The following is a 16,696-nucleotide window of genomic DNA, read 5'->3' as shown; positions in this document are numbered from 1 at the left end:
TTTGTTAGTGTAGATCAATGAAATATTATCTTTAAACAAAATCTTCCAAACAGAGATGTTGCTTTTTTGATACACTATTTATGCATAAAACACAACAGAAAGGTGATTGAAATTTCAGTGCATTCCTATTAGTTACTTGAAAAATGTTTTGATGCAGAAACTGTAATTCCAAATGAGGGTAGCCACCCACACTAATGCTGAAAGAGCAAACACAGCCTCCACCCTCGCCTCAATGTGTAATAACATCTCATCATCACTGTCGTGTGCACAATATCGATCAGATTTCATTACACTGGGGTGACCGTCCTTTGTGCACTGCCGTTGGCATGTGTAGAGCCTCTCTCTGGTCTCCGGGGACTGTGCTCCTTAAGATCATATTATGAGCTTGTGTGTATTTGTGTGTGTGTGTGTGTGTGTGTGTGTGTGTGTGTGTGTGTGTGTGTAGCATGGTGAATGAGAGCCATGTGTCACAGGCCTCCTGATGAAGTCATTATTTTCTACAGGCCCCAGGGGCCCTTAGTGAAGTTGGCATTCATTTTGACTCCCGTTCTCATTCTCTTTCTCTATTTGGCATCCTTTTTCAATCGTTTCTCCTCTTTCAATGACTGTCAAAACGTTCCTTGTGCAAAATGATGAAGAATGAAGTTCTCAGCCTCACTTTTCAATCTTTCATCAACTTGGTTGACAGTTTTGTTGACAACTGGGATGCGCCTCTTACTTGTTTGCCTTATATTTCCTCATTATTTCGTAAGCTTAGAGTGTGTAATTTCTGCATCACAAGTTTCACCTTATGAAATTGAAAAAATAACCATGCTTTTTGAGGATATCTATTAAAGTGGCTTACTCAGAAGAATATTTTAACATCAAAAAAACAACTAACTTCAAATTGTCTAAGACAGTGGTTCTCAACCGGTGGGGCATGGATATGGCGTTATTTCCCTGTCAAATGTCGAGAGCGCATTATTGTAGCGCGAAAGTACATTAATGTTATGCGCGAGCGCGAATCCCTCTGCTCGCGCGCGGAATATAATGCGCCGAGCGCGAATCCCTCTGCTCGCGCGCGGGAACTGGGCGCGCGCTCTCAGATACACGCTGCTCTTGAAAGAATTTTCTCTGCGCTCGCTCAGAGAATATGCCTGCACTTAAAACGTGTTCATTGCAATCGCGAATCTCTTCGCTTAAAGTAAGCGTGTTTGTGCTTAGACTGTGTCCCGTGCGTTCGCGCATGCCCAAGTACTTTCTCTTCGATTTCTTTCTCTTTGCTCTTGGCATAAACGCTGTCAAAACGGCAACAACCAATCAGAAAAGGCTTCAACGACTGACCAATGAAAACGCGACATCGTACATGGAATCTTATTGGTTGATATTGAACCGCACATGTTCATGTGTTCAATCAGACGATTCAATCATCAAGACGAGCCGAGATGGATCCGCAGAATCGACGATCTCAGGTAAACAGTTTTATTTGTTTTGATGTTAAATATGTCAAATGTATCTTAGAAATGTCTGGGAAGAGGGCGATTGGATTATTTTACATATAAATGACCTAGACTGTCAACCACATTCATACTACAGGCGCTATGCCCATTGTAGTGAGATTTTTGAGCCAAATAGATTTGAAAGCCGATTCCAAAAGGCAAAAATAATATTTTACGTCTGATAATTAACACATTGTCTCGTGCAATCACACCAGTGATTAAACATTAAGTACGTGAGCGAGATCAACTGCTAAATTCAAATCTGAAAAAAGACTTGGGGAAAGATAAGGTGGCAACATGCCCCGTAAAATTATGCTAGTCCTATATCTATTATGGCTGTCACGAATGAAGTGATGTGAAATGAAAAGTGTCATCTGCAATAGATTTTCTTTATCGCGGATTGCAGCGTTGAGTGTTATAACGTTAATCAATCACCCACTTTCTGTTGAGCTTAATTAATGCAGTTTGGCCAATCAGAGGCATTTTGATTAAAGGACAAGTTCGGTATTTTACACTTAAAGCCCTGTTTTAAGATCGTTTCTGATGAAATAGAACGGTTAAGATTAAAATTTGGACCAAGGCGTCATAAAACCAACGCACATGGCACCCTTTTAGCGTCAATATGAGACGCAGATATATATGGGCCAGAAGGCCTCCTAGTGGTCTAACCCTAACCAATCTTTCAATCTTAACCGTTCTATTTCATCAGAAACGATCTTAAAACAGGGCTTTAAGTGTAAAATACCGAACTTGTCCTTTAATCAAAATGCCTCTGATTGGCCAAACTGCATTAATTAAGCTCAACAGAAAGTGGGTGATTGATTAACGTTATAACACTCAACGCTGCAATCCGCGATAAAGAAAATCTATTGCAGATGACACTTTTCATTTCACATCACTTCATTCGTGACAGCCATAATAGATATAGGACTAGCATAATTTTACGGGGCATGTTGCCACCTTATCTTTCCCCCAAGTCTTTTTTCAGATTTGAATTTAGCAGTTGATCTCGCTTACGTACTTAATGTTTAATCACTGTTGTGATTGCACGAGACAATGTGTTAATTATCAGACGTAAAATATTATTTTTGCCTTTTGGAATCGGCTTTCAAATCTATTTGGCTCAAAAATCTCACTACAATGGGCATAGCGCCTGTAGTATGAATGTGGTTGACAGTCTAGGTCATTTATATGTAAAATAATCCAATCGCCCTCTTCCCAGACATTTCTAAGATACATTTGACATATTTAACATCAAAACAAATAAAACTGTTTACCTGAGATCGTCGATTCTGCGGATCCATCTCGGCTCGTCTTGATTGAATTGAATCGTCTTGATTGAACACATGAACATGTGCGGTTCAATATCAACCAATAAGATTCCATGTACGATGTCGCGTTTTCATTGGTCAGTCGTTGAAGCCTTTTCTGATTGGTTGTTGCCGCTTTGACAGCGTTTATGCCAAGAGCAAAGAGAAAGAAATCGAGAGAAAAGTACTTGGGCATGCGCGAACGCACGGGACACAGTCTAAGCACAAACACGCTTACTTTAAGCGAAGAGATTCGCGATTGCAATGAACACGTTTTAAGTGCAGGCATATTCTCTGAGCGGCGCAGAGAAAATTCTTTCAAGAGCAGCGTGTATCTGAGAGCGCGCCCAGTTCCAGCCGAGCAGAGGGATTCGGCTCGGCGATTATATCGCATGCGAGCAGAGGGATTCGGCTCGCGCATAACATTAATGTACTTTCGCGCTACAATAATGCGCTCTCGACATTTGACAGGGAAATAACGCCATACATGGACACTCTCCCGGGGGGGCGCGAGTAGGCTACGATGGAAGGGAAAAAAAACTGGAAAAAAAATTTTTTTTGGCACATTTTTTTTTTATCACTAAACTACTGTCATAAAAAGTTATAGTTTTGTATATACATAACTCCTGAATAAAAATCTTAATGTGTTTGGACTGATTTCTGACTTTTTGTCAAAAGCGACAAATCCAGCGACTTTTACTGGTGTTTTTGGAGACTTTTGTGGTGTTTGGAGACTCGAAAGCACGAATCACTCTGCAGTTATTCCTACTGTGCTCAACGAACAGTGGGTGCTGCCGTGAGCCCCTCTCCCATCCAAAAGCACTCACAGGCGGTCAGTCTCTCAGTAGCCTCGCGCAGCAGTCAGAGCAGAGAGGAGACACACACACCCCTCCGCGTCCAGGCTGCAAATGAATTGCGCATGCGCATGGCCGCCTCCGTTCCTGCCCTGGCTTACAGAGCGGGGTATAAATGTAAATGTTCACTCACTCTCACACAAAAATAAATCACTGCATTTAAATTGACTCACGACATAGCTTTCCATTCACACTAGTCTAGTGTCTTGCCAAGTTTCCCTTGTGCCAGCTCTCGCTAGTCTTATCAATCTCGATTTACATAGGCCTTTACTACAAAACCCCAACAGTCTTTTTAAAGACTAAACCCACAAACATTCTTTTTTAAGATTAGATCAAATCTCAGCCCTAGCCAGTATTTTTTTTTTAACTGCTAGGCAGTAGCTACACTTAGCTAAAACTACCCACACGACTAAGACACACACACACACACACACACTGACGAGGACTACAATCGTTAAGTATTAAAATAAAATCTGAATTGTCTGCAAAATAATTATTTTGTTCGTTTAATTAAAGATTGTGCCGACTGATTAGCCCCTGATACGTCTCTCAACATACACCACACACACAGTTACATATTGCCTAAACTTTATTGAAAACACATAAAAATGGGGAAATTTCTTGTGAGGACCAACAAGCCAACCGACGCACCACCAACCGCAAAAAAGCTTCGAAGGTACGATGAAGCATACCTGCAATTTGGGTTTACAGTCAAGGATGATCTGAGACCTCAGTGTGTCGTGTGTGCCGAGGTGCTGGCAAACGACAGTATGAAGCCCTGCAAATTAAAAAGGCACCTCGAAACAAAGCATGCTGGCATTAAAAATAAACCAGCTGAATATTTTAAAAGAAAGCTTGATGGCCTCCATCAGCAACAGGCAACCATTTCAGTGCACAGCACTCTGTCTAAACAGTGTTTGGAGGCATCGTATGTAGTGGCCAAAAGGATCGGTAAACTGGGTAAACCGCATACAATCACCGAGACTCTCATTTTGCCGGCAGCGCAAGACATGTGCAGAATAATGATAGGAGATAGTGCAGCAGCCAAAATCGGTGCAGTACCACTGTCCAATGACACAGTCGCTAGGAGAATTGTAGACATGTCCAATGATATCAGAGAGCAACTGATTGAGTTCGTAAAAAAGAGTCCTTACTACGCGCTGCAGCTGGACGAATCCACCGATATTGCTGGGCAGGCACAGCTCCTCATCTATGTCAGGTATCTGCGGGACAAGGCGATTGAGGAGGATGTCCTGTTTTGCTGGCCTCTTCAGTCGCACACTACAGGAGAAGCCATTTTCAATGTCCTTGATATTTTTATCCGTGAAAATGGTTTGGCTTGGGACCGATGCGTTGGCCTCTATGCACGGATGGTGCGCAGGCAATGACGGGGCATGAGCGTGGCCTAGCTGCTCGCGTTCAGCAAGTAGCTCCACTTGTGAAATGGACACATTGCATGGTCCATCGCGAAGCACTAGCTGCTAAAAAAAATGCTGGTTCTCTTTGACTCCGTGCTGAACCAATCCGTGAAAATAATAAATCTCATCAAATCACGGCCGCTAAACTCTCGCTTGTTTGGGGTCCTCTGCCAGGAGATGGGGTCAGGGCACGAACAGCTGCTTCTGCACACTGAAGTTCGCTGGCTCTCCAGGGGGCGGGTGTTACAGCGGTTGTATGAGCTGCGAGAGGAGGTGAAGTGGTTTTTGACAGAAATCAAATCAGATATGGCGAAGCATCTGGATGACACTATGTGGCTTGCGTCTATGTCCTATTTGGTCGATATATTTGACCGCTTGAATGGCCTCAACCTGTCTTTGCAAGGCCGCGAAACTCATATTTTGCTCCTTACAGACAAAGTGCACGCCTTCACACAAAAACTAGACCTTTGGCATGGCCGCATCAGTCGAGGGACCTGCGACATGTTCCCCAGCCTTGCAGACTTTATCACTGATGCAGGCACGTCACACGATTTCTCCTCCCTATTTCAATCAGCGTCTGAGCAACTGTCAGAAATGAGAAAACAATTTGCGACGTACTTTAAAGAGGATTATCGCTCTTTTGCATGGGTTCGAGATCCATTTGTGTGCACAGCAAACGAGCTATCAATTGATATGCAGGAACAGCTTATTGAGCTGAAGAGTGACAGTAGACTGAAGGAACTCTTTAGCTCCTGCCCTCTTTCGTCATTCTGGGCAGCATTGATGCAGTAATACCCTGAACTCTGTGACGTCAGAGGCAGGATTCTCAAAAATGACTGCACTCAAAACGAAATACCGCAATCGTGCACAAATTGAGGATAATTTGAGGCTATGTTTATCAAACATTGAGCCAAGAATTGAGGATCTTTGCAAGGCAAAGCAGGCTCAGGTCTCACATTAACATCACCTACCAGCAAGCTTCTGTAAAAAATGCAGATGATGCCTACTATTAGGCCTAGTAATAATAACAATAATAAAGCATAAATTAATATCAGAGGTCTGGTGCCAATTCCCAATTATAGCAATAGCCTAGTAATGATAATAGGCCTACTGATGATGATGATAATAATAATAATAATAATAATAATAACAACAATAAAGCATGTAACCTCATATAATTATATAGCAATAGCCTAGTAATGATGATAGGCCTACTACTACTCATAATAATAATAATAATAATAATGCCTGCAAGCTCACATTAGAAGTCTGGTGCTACTGCCAATTATAATAATAATAATAATAATAATAATAATAACAACAATAAAGCATGGGGCGGGGCGGGGGGCACTGGGGCCCCAACTGCAATGAACCAGCTTTGGGGGGGCCCAGCTTGCAAAAGGTTGAGAACCCCTGGTCTAAGACAATAATAAAATCTGTTCAATTCAATAATGTTTTATTTGTGTAGCATTTTCTTACTAAACATATTGTTCCATAGTAGCTTCACAGAAAATTAGTCCTTACAAACCAAGGAAAAACAAGGAAAAGCTCCATAAGATGTTAAATAGATCTCAATAAATCTAGAGCTGGCAGCCCAGCTCTGTGTTTTGCTGTTAGCTTGATTTTAATATCATGATGATATTCAAGAAATTTCACTTGAGAAATAATATTTCAAAAGGTGTCAATACAGTATATACCCCAAGGCATCACTCACGAAAGCAACATTTCAAAGTGAGCAAATACCAATAGGTTTTTTGAAGCTTTTTATTTGTCTAGTCTCGCTGTATATTTCAAATATAATCAGCAACAAATGACTTAATTTTACTACTTGACTGAAAACTATGCAAATATCGACATGTCAGAAATATTCTGAATTCAAATACATTTCTGAAGGTCATGTTTTCCTCTCTTTATATTTGCAGGTTTTGCTGGAGGCAACTGTGGACCGTCGAGGCTACATTGCTGTTGATGACATACTCCTGTTGAACTACCCCTGCTGTGAGTAGTACACAACTGTCATTATGTACTAGTGTGTAGAATTGTGTTTTAGCTGCATGAAAATGTGAAGGACTGTACAAATACTTGGTTGACAATAGCCTTTTTATGGATTTAATGTTGCTACCTGATTATGCTATTTTGAGTCAACATACTGAGGCTGGAAACATTAAAATGAATATCTTACGTGTAAACTATTAAAATTAGCATTACTTAATTATTACACCAATAAGAGACGGTATGCATCGCATACTTGAAAAACAAGATGAAATATAGCAAGAAAATACATCAACACATTGTGTTTATACTAATAAAAGTCCAATAAAGCCCAGGGCTGCGTTTCCCAAACGCATCGTAAGCCTAAGTAGATCGTTGAAACTATTGGCACCAATGGTCTCTACGATCAGCTTAAGCTTGCGATGCTTTTGGGAAATGCCGCCCAGGTCATTTAATCAGCCATTATTTGGCCATTGATACCAATTTCTGGCTTTCTGACTTATATAGTGTGTCAGTTAACTGTTTATTTAATTTCTTCATTGTTGTATAAGTAATAACTTTCACACACACACTCACTCTCACAGTCACACACACACACACACACGTACGTAACGTAACGGAAGTGCTTTTATAAAATTATATGTCTTTAAACCCTCCAAAAATTGGTCCCATTCACTTCCATTGTAAGTGCCTCACGGTAACCTTGATTTTTGCTCTTTTTAAAGAAAAGTAGGGACGAGTTTTATAATTTTTTGGTGGGAATCAACATTATGCCACAAATGCTGTAAATTGAGCTTAACTTATATATCAAACCTGGAATATTTCTTTAAGTTATCGCTACTTTAGTTAGTTACTCCCTGACACAAGGGAGTAATGTGTATAACTGCTATAGGTTAGTTTTGTAATATTTTAGTACACTTGCATATTCATGGCTTCAAAGTTAACAGACTTTGGACTAAAAACCACAAAACTCCAATTTTTATTTCATGGGGTATTTAAAACAAGCTGCTTCAGAAGATATCCACATATCTGTAACTCCGCTGATCTCTTGGATCCTGACAGGGCAATAATTAGCCATAAATCATGTGCTGAGTGAATAATTTTTTTTTTTTCAGCCTTTTTGCCCACCGGGATCAATCCAGTGCTGGGTAGGTGTCTCAGCTTAAGGCTTCAGAACATGTAGCGACAGAAATATTTAAACAGAGAAAACTGACAAAGTGTGATTAGCAATTAAGTACATTTCCAAACAAGCAAATCAACAGATGCAGTGGTCAAGAAAGCTAATCTTTGCTGAGTCTCTGAACACTCCCCTCTTTCGCTCCCCCAACGCTTCCTGCAGGCGGCAGATGGCATCATCTAAGCCCCACTGTGCACATTAAATAATTAAAACTCTCATCAGGACCTGGACACACATTGTCGAGAGTGGCATTGCGCCATACTGCGGAAATCACCATTTGGCAAGACAAGCCGAAAAGGGAAGGAAGGAAAGAGGATTGAGAGAGGGATGGATTTGTTTGATATCAAGTTCAGTCTGATTCTATGGGCTCGTTCACACAGGATGCATTTTGCATCCATCTGCGTGTTTTGGAATTGTTTGTCTATGTAAATATGAGCTAGATGTTCATTTTTTAACATTTTGGCCTCACTGATATTTCAGCGTCTTAGCATTTTTTAAAACCTGTGTCATGTTATAAGAACTTTGAAAAACATGTCTTAAAAACGCATGTAAAGAAATTTGAAAAACGTGTCTTCAGACACCTGCATTCCGTTCCATTCCATTCCATGCGCTGCATGTTGTTGTTTTTAGCAAGAACATGCTTTTTTTCCCAACTCAGTGTGGTAAGTAGAATATGTATTGTTCAAAGAAGACCTCAGGATACAGACTGACATATTTAAAGGTGTATATAACATGCTTCCTACAAGACGTAACAGATTTTCAGCTCTTTTCACACTTTCTTGTTGTGTGTGATTTATGTTTGCTCATAAAAAACTTGAATTGAGCATAACACAGTGGTGTGCCCATGGAACATGTGGCCACCCACAGACTACAAACAATGAAGCAATGGTCTCCGTCTGTTTTTCACAAATATGATCGACAAAACAAGCTTTTAAATACAAAACATAGCTCAGCATGAATTTTGAAAACGTCACTCTCTACATTATATCAGACCTCATTGCCCAAGCAATTCAGAAGCAATGTGGGTAGAATGTCTGCAATCACTTTGTATGCTTCATTTTTGCCTTGAGGAGGAAGCCGTTTCATTTCCACTGAGAAGAAAAGATGTGTGGTAACGGAAAAATGATTCAAAGACCGCTCCATCACAGGGCCACAAATCTAAGCTAGCCAATCCTTTTATTAAGCCTGCATAGGAGAACGATGATTGTGCTTTTCTGTGAAGCTATTGCAACAGTGTTTTATGCAGATTAATGATACATGATCCAAAATTTCAAGATTTACACAAATTCACATGGGATTTTGTTGGAAATTTGAGCTCAAAAGCATTAAAATAGTTGCAGTATGAATTCTGCAAAGCTCTCTGAAATTAAAGGCTTACATTAAGGATCTCTAGGGAGTACAATAAATAGTTTGTTCAGAACTCATCTAGGATAGTTTGCAAGCCACCACCAGGCATACAGGCTTCTTTCAGTTGGCGTTAAAATTGTAACTCGAGTAGTCTTTATTTACAATCGCACATTTCAGCTTAGAAAATTGTAACTAGCCAAGTTTCTATCTTAACTTTAAAATGGAAAGCTTTTAAGCCCGTTTCTCCGAGTTTTTTCAAAAGCATACTTTTTTGTAAATATTTACAATTGCTTTACAAAGATACTTCAATCCCAGTTCAATATGCAGAGACAACTAGCTGGTTGAATCAATACGTAAATGGTTTCTTTGTGTCTCTATCAGATCATTTGTTTGAGCTTCCCGACCACCCTTACATGCCAAAATATTTGTTTTTCACAACGACAGATGTGGGAGTGTTCGGGAAACCTGTATTGAAACAGTCATTATATTTGCCATTCTGTTTGGTGATGCTAATTGCACAGACATTGCACATTTCACTTTTATTTAGAGGTTTATTAAAGAGGTTAAAAGTTCTAGAACAGTTGCCTTGCTGAAGCATTGAAAATGTCACATACCCTTATCACCACGAAAATAGAAACTATTTGGTCATTGAAGATATTAAATTATACATTAACTGTACACCATTTAAGTGACAAGCTAACTGTCAGACATGCAGAGCTGGCCGCAGTTCCCATTGGATCCTTCAATACTTAGACACTAAACACTGTTAAGAACTACATTAAACTGTTCATCTTGCCTGGGGGCATTTTTTACACCTGGCACCCATTCAAAGTAGATTTAAAACAATTTTCGAAATCTCAAAAGTTTCAATAATACAGCCTCATATAGAATGTGTGAGCCATACGTAATTGTCCCTAGTATTTATTGTGTTGTTGTTGATGGTGAAGGTGTACTTTCAATAATTCCCTATTTAAATAGTGATCTATTCTTTGTCATATCCTACTCAGAACTGGTCTTTATGCTGTGCATTTTTCCACTTTTATGTGAATCCTATGGATGCAATACCATTGTACTGTGTTCTGTTTGGTATTGACTACACCGTGTCGTTTCACTGTTTATATAAAATATTGCTGCTGCACCTATTTTCTTCTTTATGGTCAATAAAGTATCTATTTTTTTTTTTTTATATCTATCCTATCTATCCATTTCTTTCTTCTGTTTATCCTGTCTAATCACCGAGTGGATAGATTCAGTTACAAAAAAAAAAAATCGATTGAGTTTAAAGGGAACCCAATGTACAGACGACCAAGCATATTGGAGGAAGATAACTCTCACACTGCCAAGGAAATAACAAATGTCTGGACAATTTCACAGTTTTTTTTACCAATTAACCAAATGGGAACAAATCAAGATTTCTGGCCTCTAAAGAGAAGAAAAATATGGGTCAGAGTTTCCCCACATTTCAGCAATCTGTACACCTAAAAAAAAAAAAAAAAATCTCTAAAAATGGGGTTAGCATAAAACTAATGACTATTATATGATAGTTAAGGGTGCATGCCAAGGTTGACACATCTTGGCATATTTTGATGCATTTTTAGATATTAAGGGTTTTTCTATTCTGATCACCTTGCAACACTCTCTGTCCTCAGATAAATCCCCTCATTTCTCCCGTCTGGGTGACGTGGAAGTCAATGCTGGACAAAACGCCACTTTTCAGTGTGTGGCAGCAGGCCGTCCATCTGAAGCAGAAAAGTTCTTATTAGAGGTGAGTATAAAGTCATTTTTATGGAGTTTGTTATAATGAGCATAGGGAGTTTCTGTCTAATTATACTTGATTGAAAAAGAATGATCTTGAGGTTAGTGTCATGTTTAATTGCATGTCAACGAAGTTTGCAGGAATTGGGCACCAATTATCTGAATATTAATCTTGAAAAAGCCAGCCTACTAAAGTAAGTAGGGGCTGTTATGTTTTCTGAACACCTATTTTTTTATTATTTTGTCCTTAAAACTCCTACAGTTCATCAGATGATTGGTTAAAACAAGCCATTAAATCATAAAGCCTAGTTTATTTTCATTTTTAGCTTACACTTTTAGGAACCTAAGTTTAACTATCTTGCTCAAGGACACAATGGTTTTAGTAAACTGATTGCTCCTAACAGAGTTTGAACCTTCAACATTTTGGTAACCAGGCCAGACCTTTAACCTTTAACTAGACTACAACACCATGTCACTGTTCCTGTCTAAATTAGTGAAGTTGCAATGGAGTTTGTTTATTGTGTAAATCTTCAATCCAAAAACATAAGCAACAAGTAGGGGTGGAGTCAGCAGAGACCTGGTGATACAATGTTGTATAATGGTATCTGGATTGCTATCCTACATGATTATTTTGTTATCTTATTATATTGTGATTCCTTCATTTAAGGATTAAAAACTATGATGTATTGCAATATTTTGCTAGTTTTGCATTCATTTTAAGTTCAAGTGCTGAACGTCATGTATAACATAATCACAGAGCCATACAGGTAACATAGAGTAGACTTTATGTACTGTACTACAGTGAAAAAAACTAAACAAAAAAAAACAAAGTGCGAGAATGACATACCTTGGTTCTAGCATGTTTACAATACACAAAAAACCTTGCAGTCCAGTTGTATTCTCAAGAATAGTTTTGCAGAGACGAAACATACTGAGGCATTATGTCAACAAGCTCTTAACTATATCTATTTGACCAAAATGCAAACTCAAAACGAAATGTCCAAACAGATCCTGAGTTTGCATTTTGTTTGAATAGAAATAAATAAGTGTTTGTTGATCTAATGTAGTGGTATTGGTATATTAGTATGAAATATCGAACCCTAATTTAGCAACAAGCTGTCTTTCTGTCTATTACATAATATAATGAGTCTGAGAGCATTCTTGATGCTTCAGCTTTGGCATCCAGATTACTGTCTTTGGAAGGCTGAAGTTTTTGCATCAGAGGTGGAATTACATCAAATGATTATGTCACATTTCAAGGTCAAGGATAGATGCCTGTGGTTGCAAGCTGTCACATCGTCTCAAGATTCTGCAATAATCAATGTCCTCAAGCCTTCTGAAGTGTTCATTCCTCTTCTAAACACAGTGGGAGATATATGACTCTTAATCTTCACTTCCCTTATATGTGAATGTTTTCCTACTGTTTACCGCCATCGTGATGTATGGACCCACTTTATATTTGATGTTTTTTTTTTATGTCTTTAACTACTATGTTCTCTAGCATTTGATACAATGTAATTTTTATATACATACAGTTGAAGTCAAAAGTTTACATACACTTAGGTTTAAGTCATTAAAACCAATAACCAATAAAATCCACAGATTTCATATTAGCAAACAATAGTTTTAGCAAGTAATTTAGGACAGTTGCTTTGTGTATGACATGAGTAATTTTCCAACAATTGCTTACTGACAGATTGTTTAACTTTTAATTGACTATATCACAATTCCAGTGGGCCAGAAGTTTACATACACCAAGTTAACTATGCATTTAAGCAGCTTGTAAAATTCCAGAAAGTTATGTCAAGCCTTTTGACAATTAGTCAATTTGCTTCTGATAGGAGGTGTACTAATTTGGAGGTGTACCTGTGGATGTATTATAAGGCCTACTTTCAAACTCAGTGTATCTGCTTGACAGCATGTGAAAATTAAAAGAAAGACCTCAGAAAACAAATTGTGGAGCTCTTTAAGCTGGTTCATCCTTGGGAGCAATTATCCAAATGCCTGAAGGTACCACGTTCATCTGTACATACAATAGTATGCAAGTATAAACACCATGGGACCACACAGCCATCATATTGCTCAGGAAGGAGACACATTATGTCTCCTAGAGATTAGTGTAGTTTGTTGTGAAAGTGCAAATCAATCCCAGAATAACAGCAAAAGACCTTGTGAAGATGCTGGAGGAAACAGGTCGACAAGTATCTATATATACAGTAAAACATGTCCTATATCGACATAACTTGAAAGGCTGCTCAGCAAGGAAGAAGCCACTGCTTCAAAACCACAATAAAAAAGCCAGACTACAGTTTGCAAGTACACATGGGGACAAAGATATTACTTTTTGGAGAAATGTCCTCTGGTCTGATGAAACAAATTTTGAACAGTTTGGCCATAATGACCATTGTTATGTTTGGAGGAAATAATGGCGAGGCTTGCAAGCCAAAGAACACCATCCCAACTGTGAAGCATGGGGGTGACAGGATCATGTTTGGGGGTGCTTTACTGCAGGAGGGACTGGTGTAGGAAGCCAGGAAGTTAAAGCTTGATCGCAAATGGGTCTTCCAAATGGACAATGACTCCAAGCATACCTCCAAAGTCTGTGGCAAAATGGCTTAAAGACAACAAAGTCAAGGTATTGGTGTGGTCATCACAAACCCTAACCCTAACCCAAACCTGACTCAGTTACACCAGTTCTGTCTGGATGAATGGGTTAAAATTCCAGCAACTTATTTTGAGAAGCTTGTGAAAGGCTTCCCAAAATGTTTGACCCAAGTTAAACAATTTAAAGGCAATGCTACAAAATACTAACAAAGTGTATGCAAACCACTGGGAATGTGATGAAAGGAATAAAAGCTGAAATAAATAATTCTCTCTACTATTATTCTGACATTTAACATTCTTCACTTAAAATAAAGTAGTGATCCTAACTGACCTAAGACAGGGAATATTTTCTTTGATTAAATATCAGGAATTGTGAAAAACTGAGTTTAAATGTATTTGGTTAAGGTGTACGTAAACTTCTGACTTTAACTCTACAAGTTGTTGTATTGTACATTCATTTAAAGTACCTGCATTTAATTACATCTATAATTACACTGTTAACCTTATCCCTAACTCTAAACCTAACTCTACCCCAACCCTTAACCTAACCCCTAATGCCTAACCCTACTGCTAAACCTACACTTACAGTACCTGAACCTCGTGTATTTACACACAAAAAACTTGGTATTGTGTGTATTTTAATGTCAGTACATATTAGTTTTCCTCCATTGTGATGTACAGACCCACTTTTTATTAGCTGTCTTTAACTACTGTGTACTATAGCATTTGATACTATGTACTTTTTATGTACTCAACTATGTACATGTTGTTGCATTGTACATACATTTAAAGTACCTGCATTTAATTTCATCAGTAGTTACACTGTTAACCTTACCCCTAAACCTAAACCTACCCCATCCCTTACCCTAGCCTCTAACCGCTAACGCTACTCTTAAAGCTATACATACAGTACCTCTACCTCAGTAGAAGTAAATGTGAATCTTGTGGGAATTTAGCAGAAAAAACATGCAGTTACACCATAAATACTTGGCATTGTGTGTGTATTTTAATGTTGGTACATATTAGTGGGACCAGCAATACCAACTTAAGCCTAGTTTCTGCCTTGTTCTGTTTGAGGGATTGATAGACCACAATGCTATTTTAATAGCCTTAAAAAACATCCTTAAAATCCAAGTATCAGATTAATACTTTCTTTTCATAATCTTATGAGAACTGATTATACATTTAAATTGATATCATGCTTCAAGCATCCTTCATGAAACAAAAGACATCAGTTATGTTTGGGATCTACGAGACCCCAAATAATATTCAGATAAGAAATAGTAAATAATGCAGTGCATTTTCTACTGCTAAGATTCTCTGATTAGTTAACATTTTGTAGTGGTACACTCCTAATTGTATATTTGGACAGAATGTTTTTGCTGGCATCATGTTGACCTCATACAGAAACAATGCTACTACAGTATATTGAATAACATTTTTGTCACTTTTATCACATTTTTGAAAAGTGAATGACACAACAGATGGGTAAACTTTAATCACATCTGTCTTCTAGGTTGTGATTAGGACATGGTTAGAGTTGCGTTCCCCTTCTGTCGCTCTCTCCACGTTGTGTCAGAGAAGCGACACTAGGGGTCTCTCTTGAGCGCCGATATTCACCTCTGAACTATGAAAAAAGGCCAATGAGAGTTGGCAACCAGTATTTGCATGTCCGCCCCGGACATACGGGTATTTAAGCGGCGCAAATACGGGAGTTCATTCAGAAAATTTCTTCGGAGCCGATGGTCGTGTCTGCAACTGCTGCATACTACATACCGAGTTCCTGTCATCCCTCTGCTGCATAACTGTTGGATTCCACGGCGCACAACACCGGCTTTCTCCTGTTTGCACGGCTGTGCATTCCTGCCCCTGGGTGCATCGACAGTGCAGATTTAAAAACTCTCACAAGTTTTTTCCCTAAAAGAGTGATTTTATTTAAAAGAGTAATTTCCTCTAAAAGAGCAAAACACAGCGGCGTTGAACGTCCTTTTAAGGACGCGTCTTTATAAAGATGCCGTTCGCCCCTGTGTTGTTTCTGGATGCGGTTGAGTGCTCTCCGCTTCCGACGGCCACAGGCGCTGTCTCGTGTGTCTGGGTAGCGATCACACCGAGGCTGCGTTTGTGGATGGTTCATGTTCTCACTGCGAGAACATGACCATGACAACGTTGCGGTCGCGGCTTGCTTACAACCATGAGCAAGCCACTCCAGCCGCCCCCTGTATTGCTCCTTCTTCCCACGGGATTGAGGACGATGCGGCTGGTGATGGAGGCGATTTGGGGATGGCTGCGGGTGCAGCTCTGCCAGGTACGCCCCCTCGGACCACCCGCGCCCCAGCACGCTCGTTGATTCCCGTCCGTGCTCGAGGCGGCGGCGACTCGCTCACAGCCAGTCAGCCGACCCTCTTGCGATGGAAGCCGATGAGCTCGCCGCGACATCGGAGGGCGCGGCATCTGATGCAGTGTACTCCCCTGGGCTGCCGCCTTCGGGCTTGCACGCCCAGGCTGAGGCTGACGCACAGATGTCCGACATGCTTTCCCGGGCAGCCAACAGCGTGGGCTTGGATTGGAACCCTCCATCCTCCCCACAGCCATCACGGCTGGATGACTGGTTCCTGGGGTCTGCGCGCCGCTCACAGCCTCCCCCCGGTTCCGTTTTACCCGGAATTGCATGACGAGCTGACGTCTTCGTGGAGAGCACCCCTCTCCACTCGTCACACCACCACAGGCTCGTCCGCCCTCGCCACCCTCGACGGCGGAGCAC

The 16,696-nt window shown here is 39.9% G+C and overlaps 1 protein-coding gene across 7 annotated transcripts in view; it reads left to right on the top strand.

Annotated features, from left to right (window-relative positions):
* The window catches only part of ptprub (protein tyrosine phosphatase receptor type Ub), a 309,428-nt gene that overhangs the window by 165,029 nt on the left and 127,703 nt on the right, over positions 1 to 16,696 (top strand). For all 7 annotated transcript variants that reach the window (XM_052147302.1, XM_052147305.1, XM_052147303.1 and 4 more), the window contains exons 4-5: positions 6,983 to 7,058; positions 11,226 to 11,341. In XM_052147302.1, the coding sequence (XP_052003262.1) occupies positions 6,983 to 7,058; positions 11,226 to 11,341 (192 nt within the window). The remainder of the gene's footprint in view (positions 1 to 6,982; positions 7,059 to 11,225; positions 11,342 to 16,696) is intronic.

The sequence above is a fragment of the Xyrauchen texanus genome, chromosome 17 (assembly GCF_025860055.1).
Source record: "Xyrauchen texanus isolate HMW12.3.18 chromosome 17, RBS_HiC_50CHRs, whole genome shotgun sequence".
In the NCBI taxonomy this organism is placed as follows: domain Eukaryota; kingdom Metazoa; phylum Chordata; class Actinopteri; order Cypriniformes; family Catostomidae; genus Xyrauchen; species Xyrauchen texanus.
The sequence above is the reverse complement of the archived record's forward strand: the minus strand, read 5'-3'. Positions and strand labels throughout refer to the sequence as shown.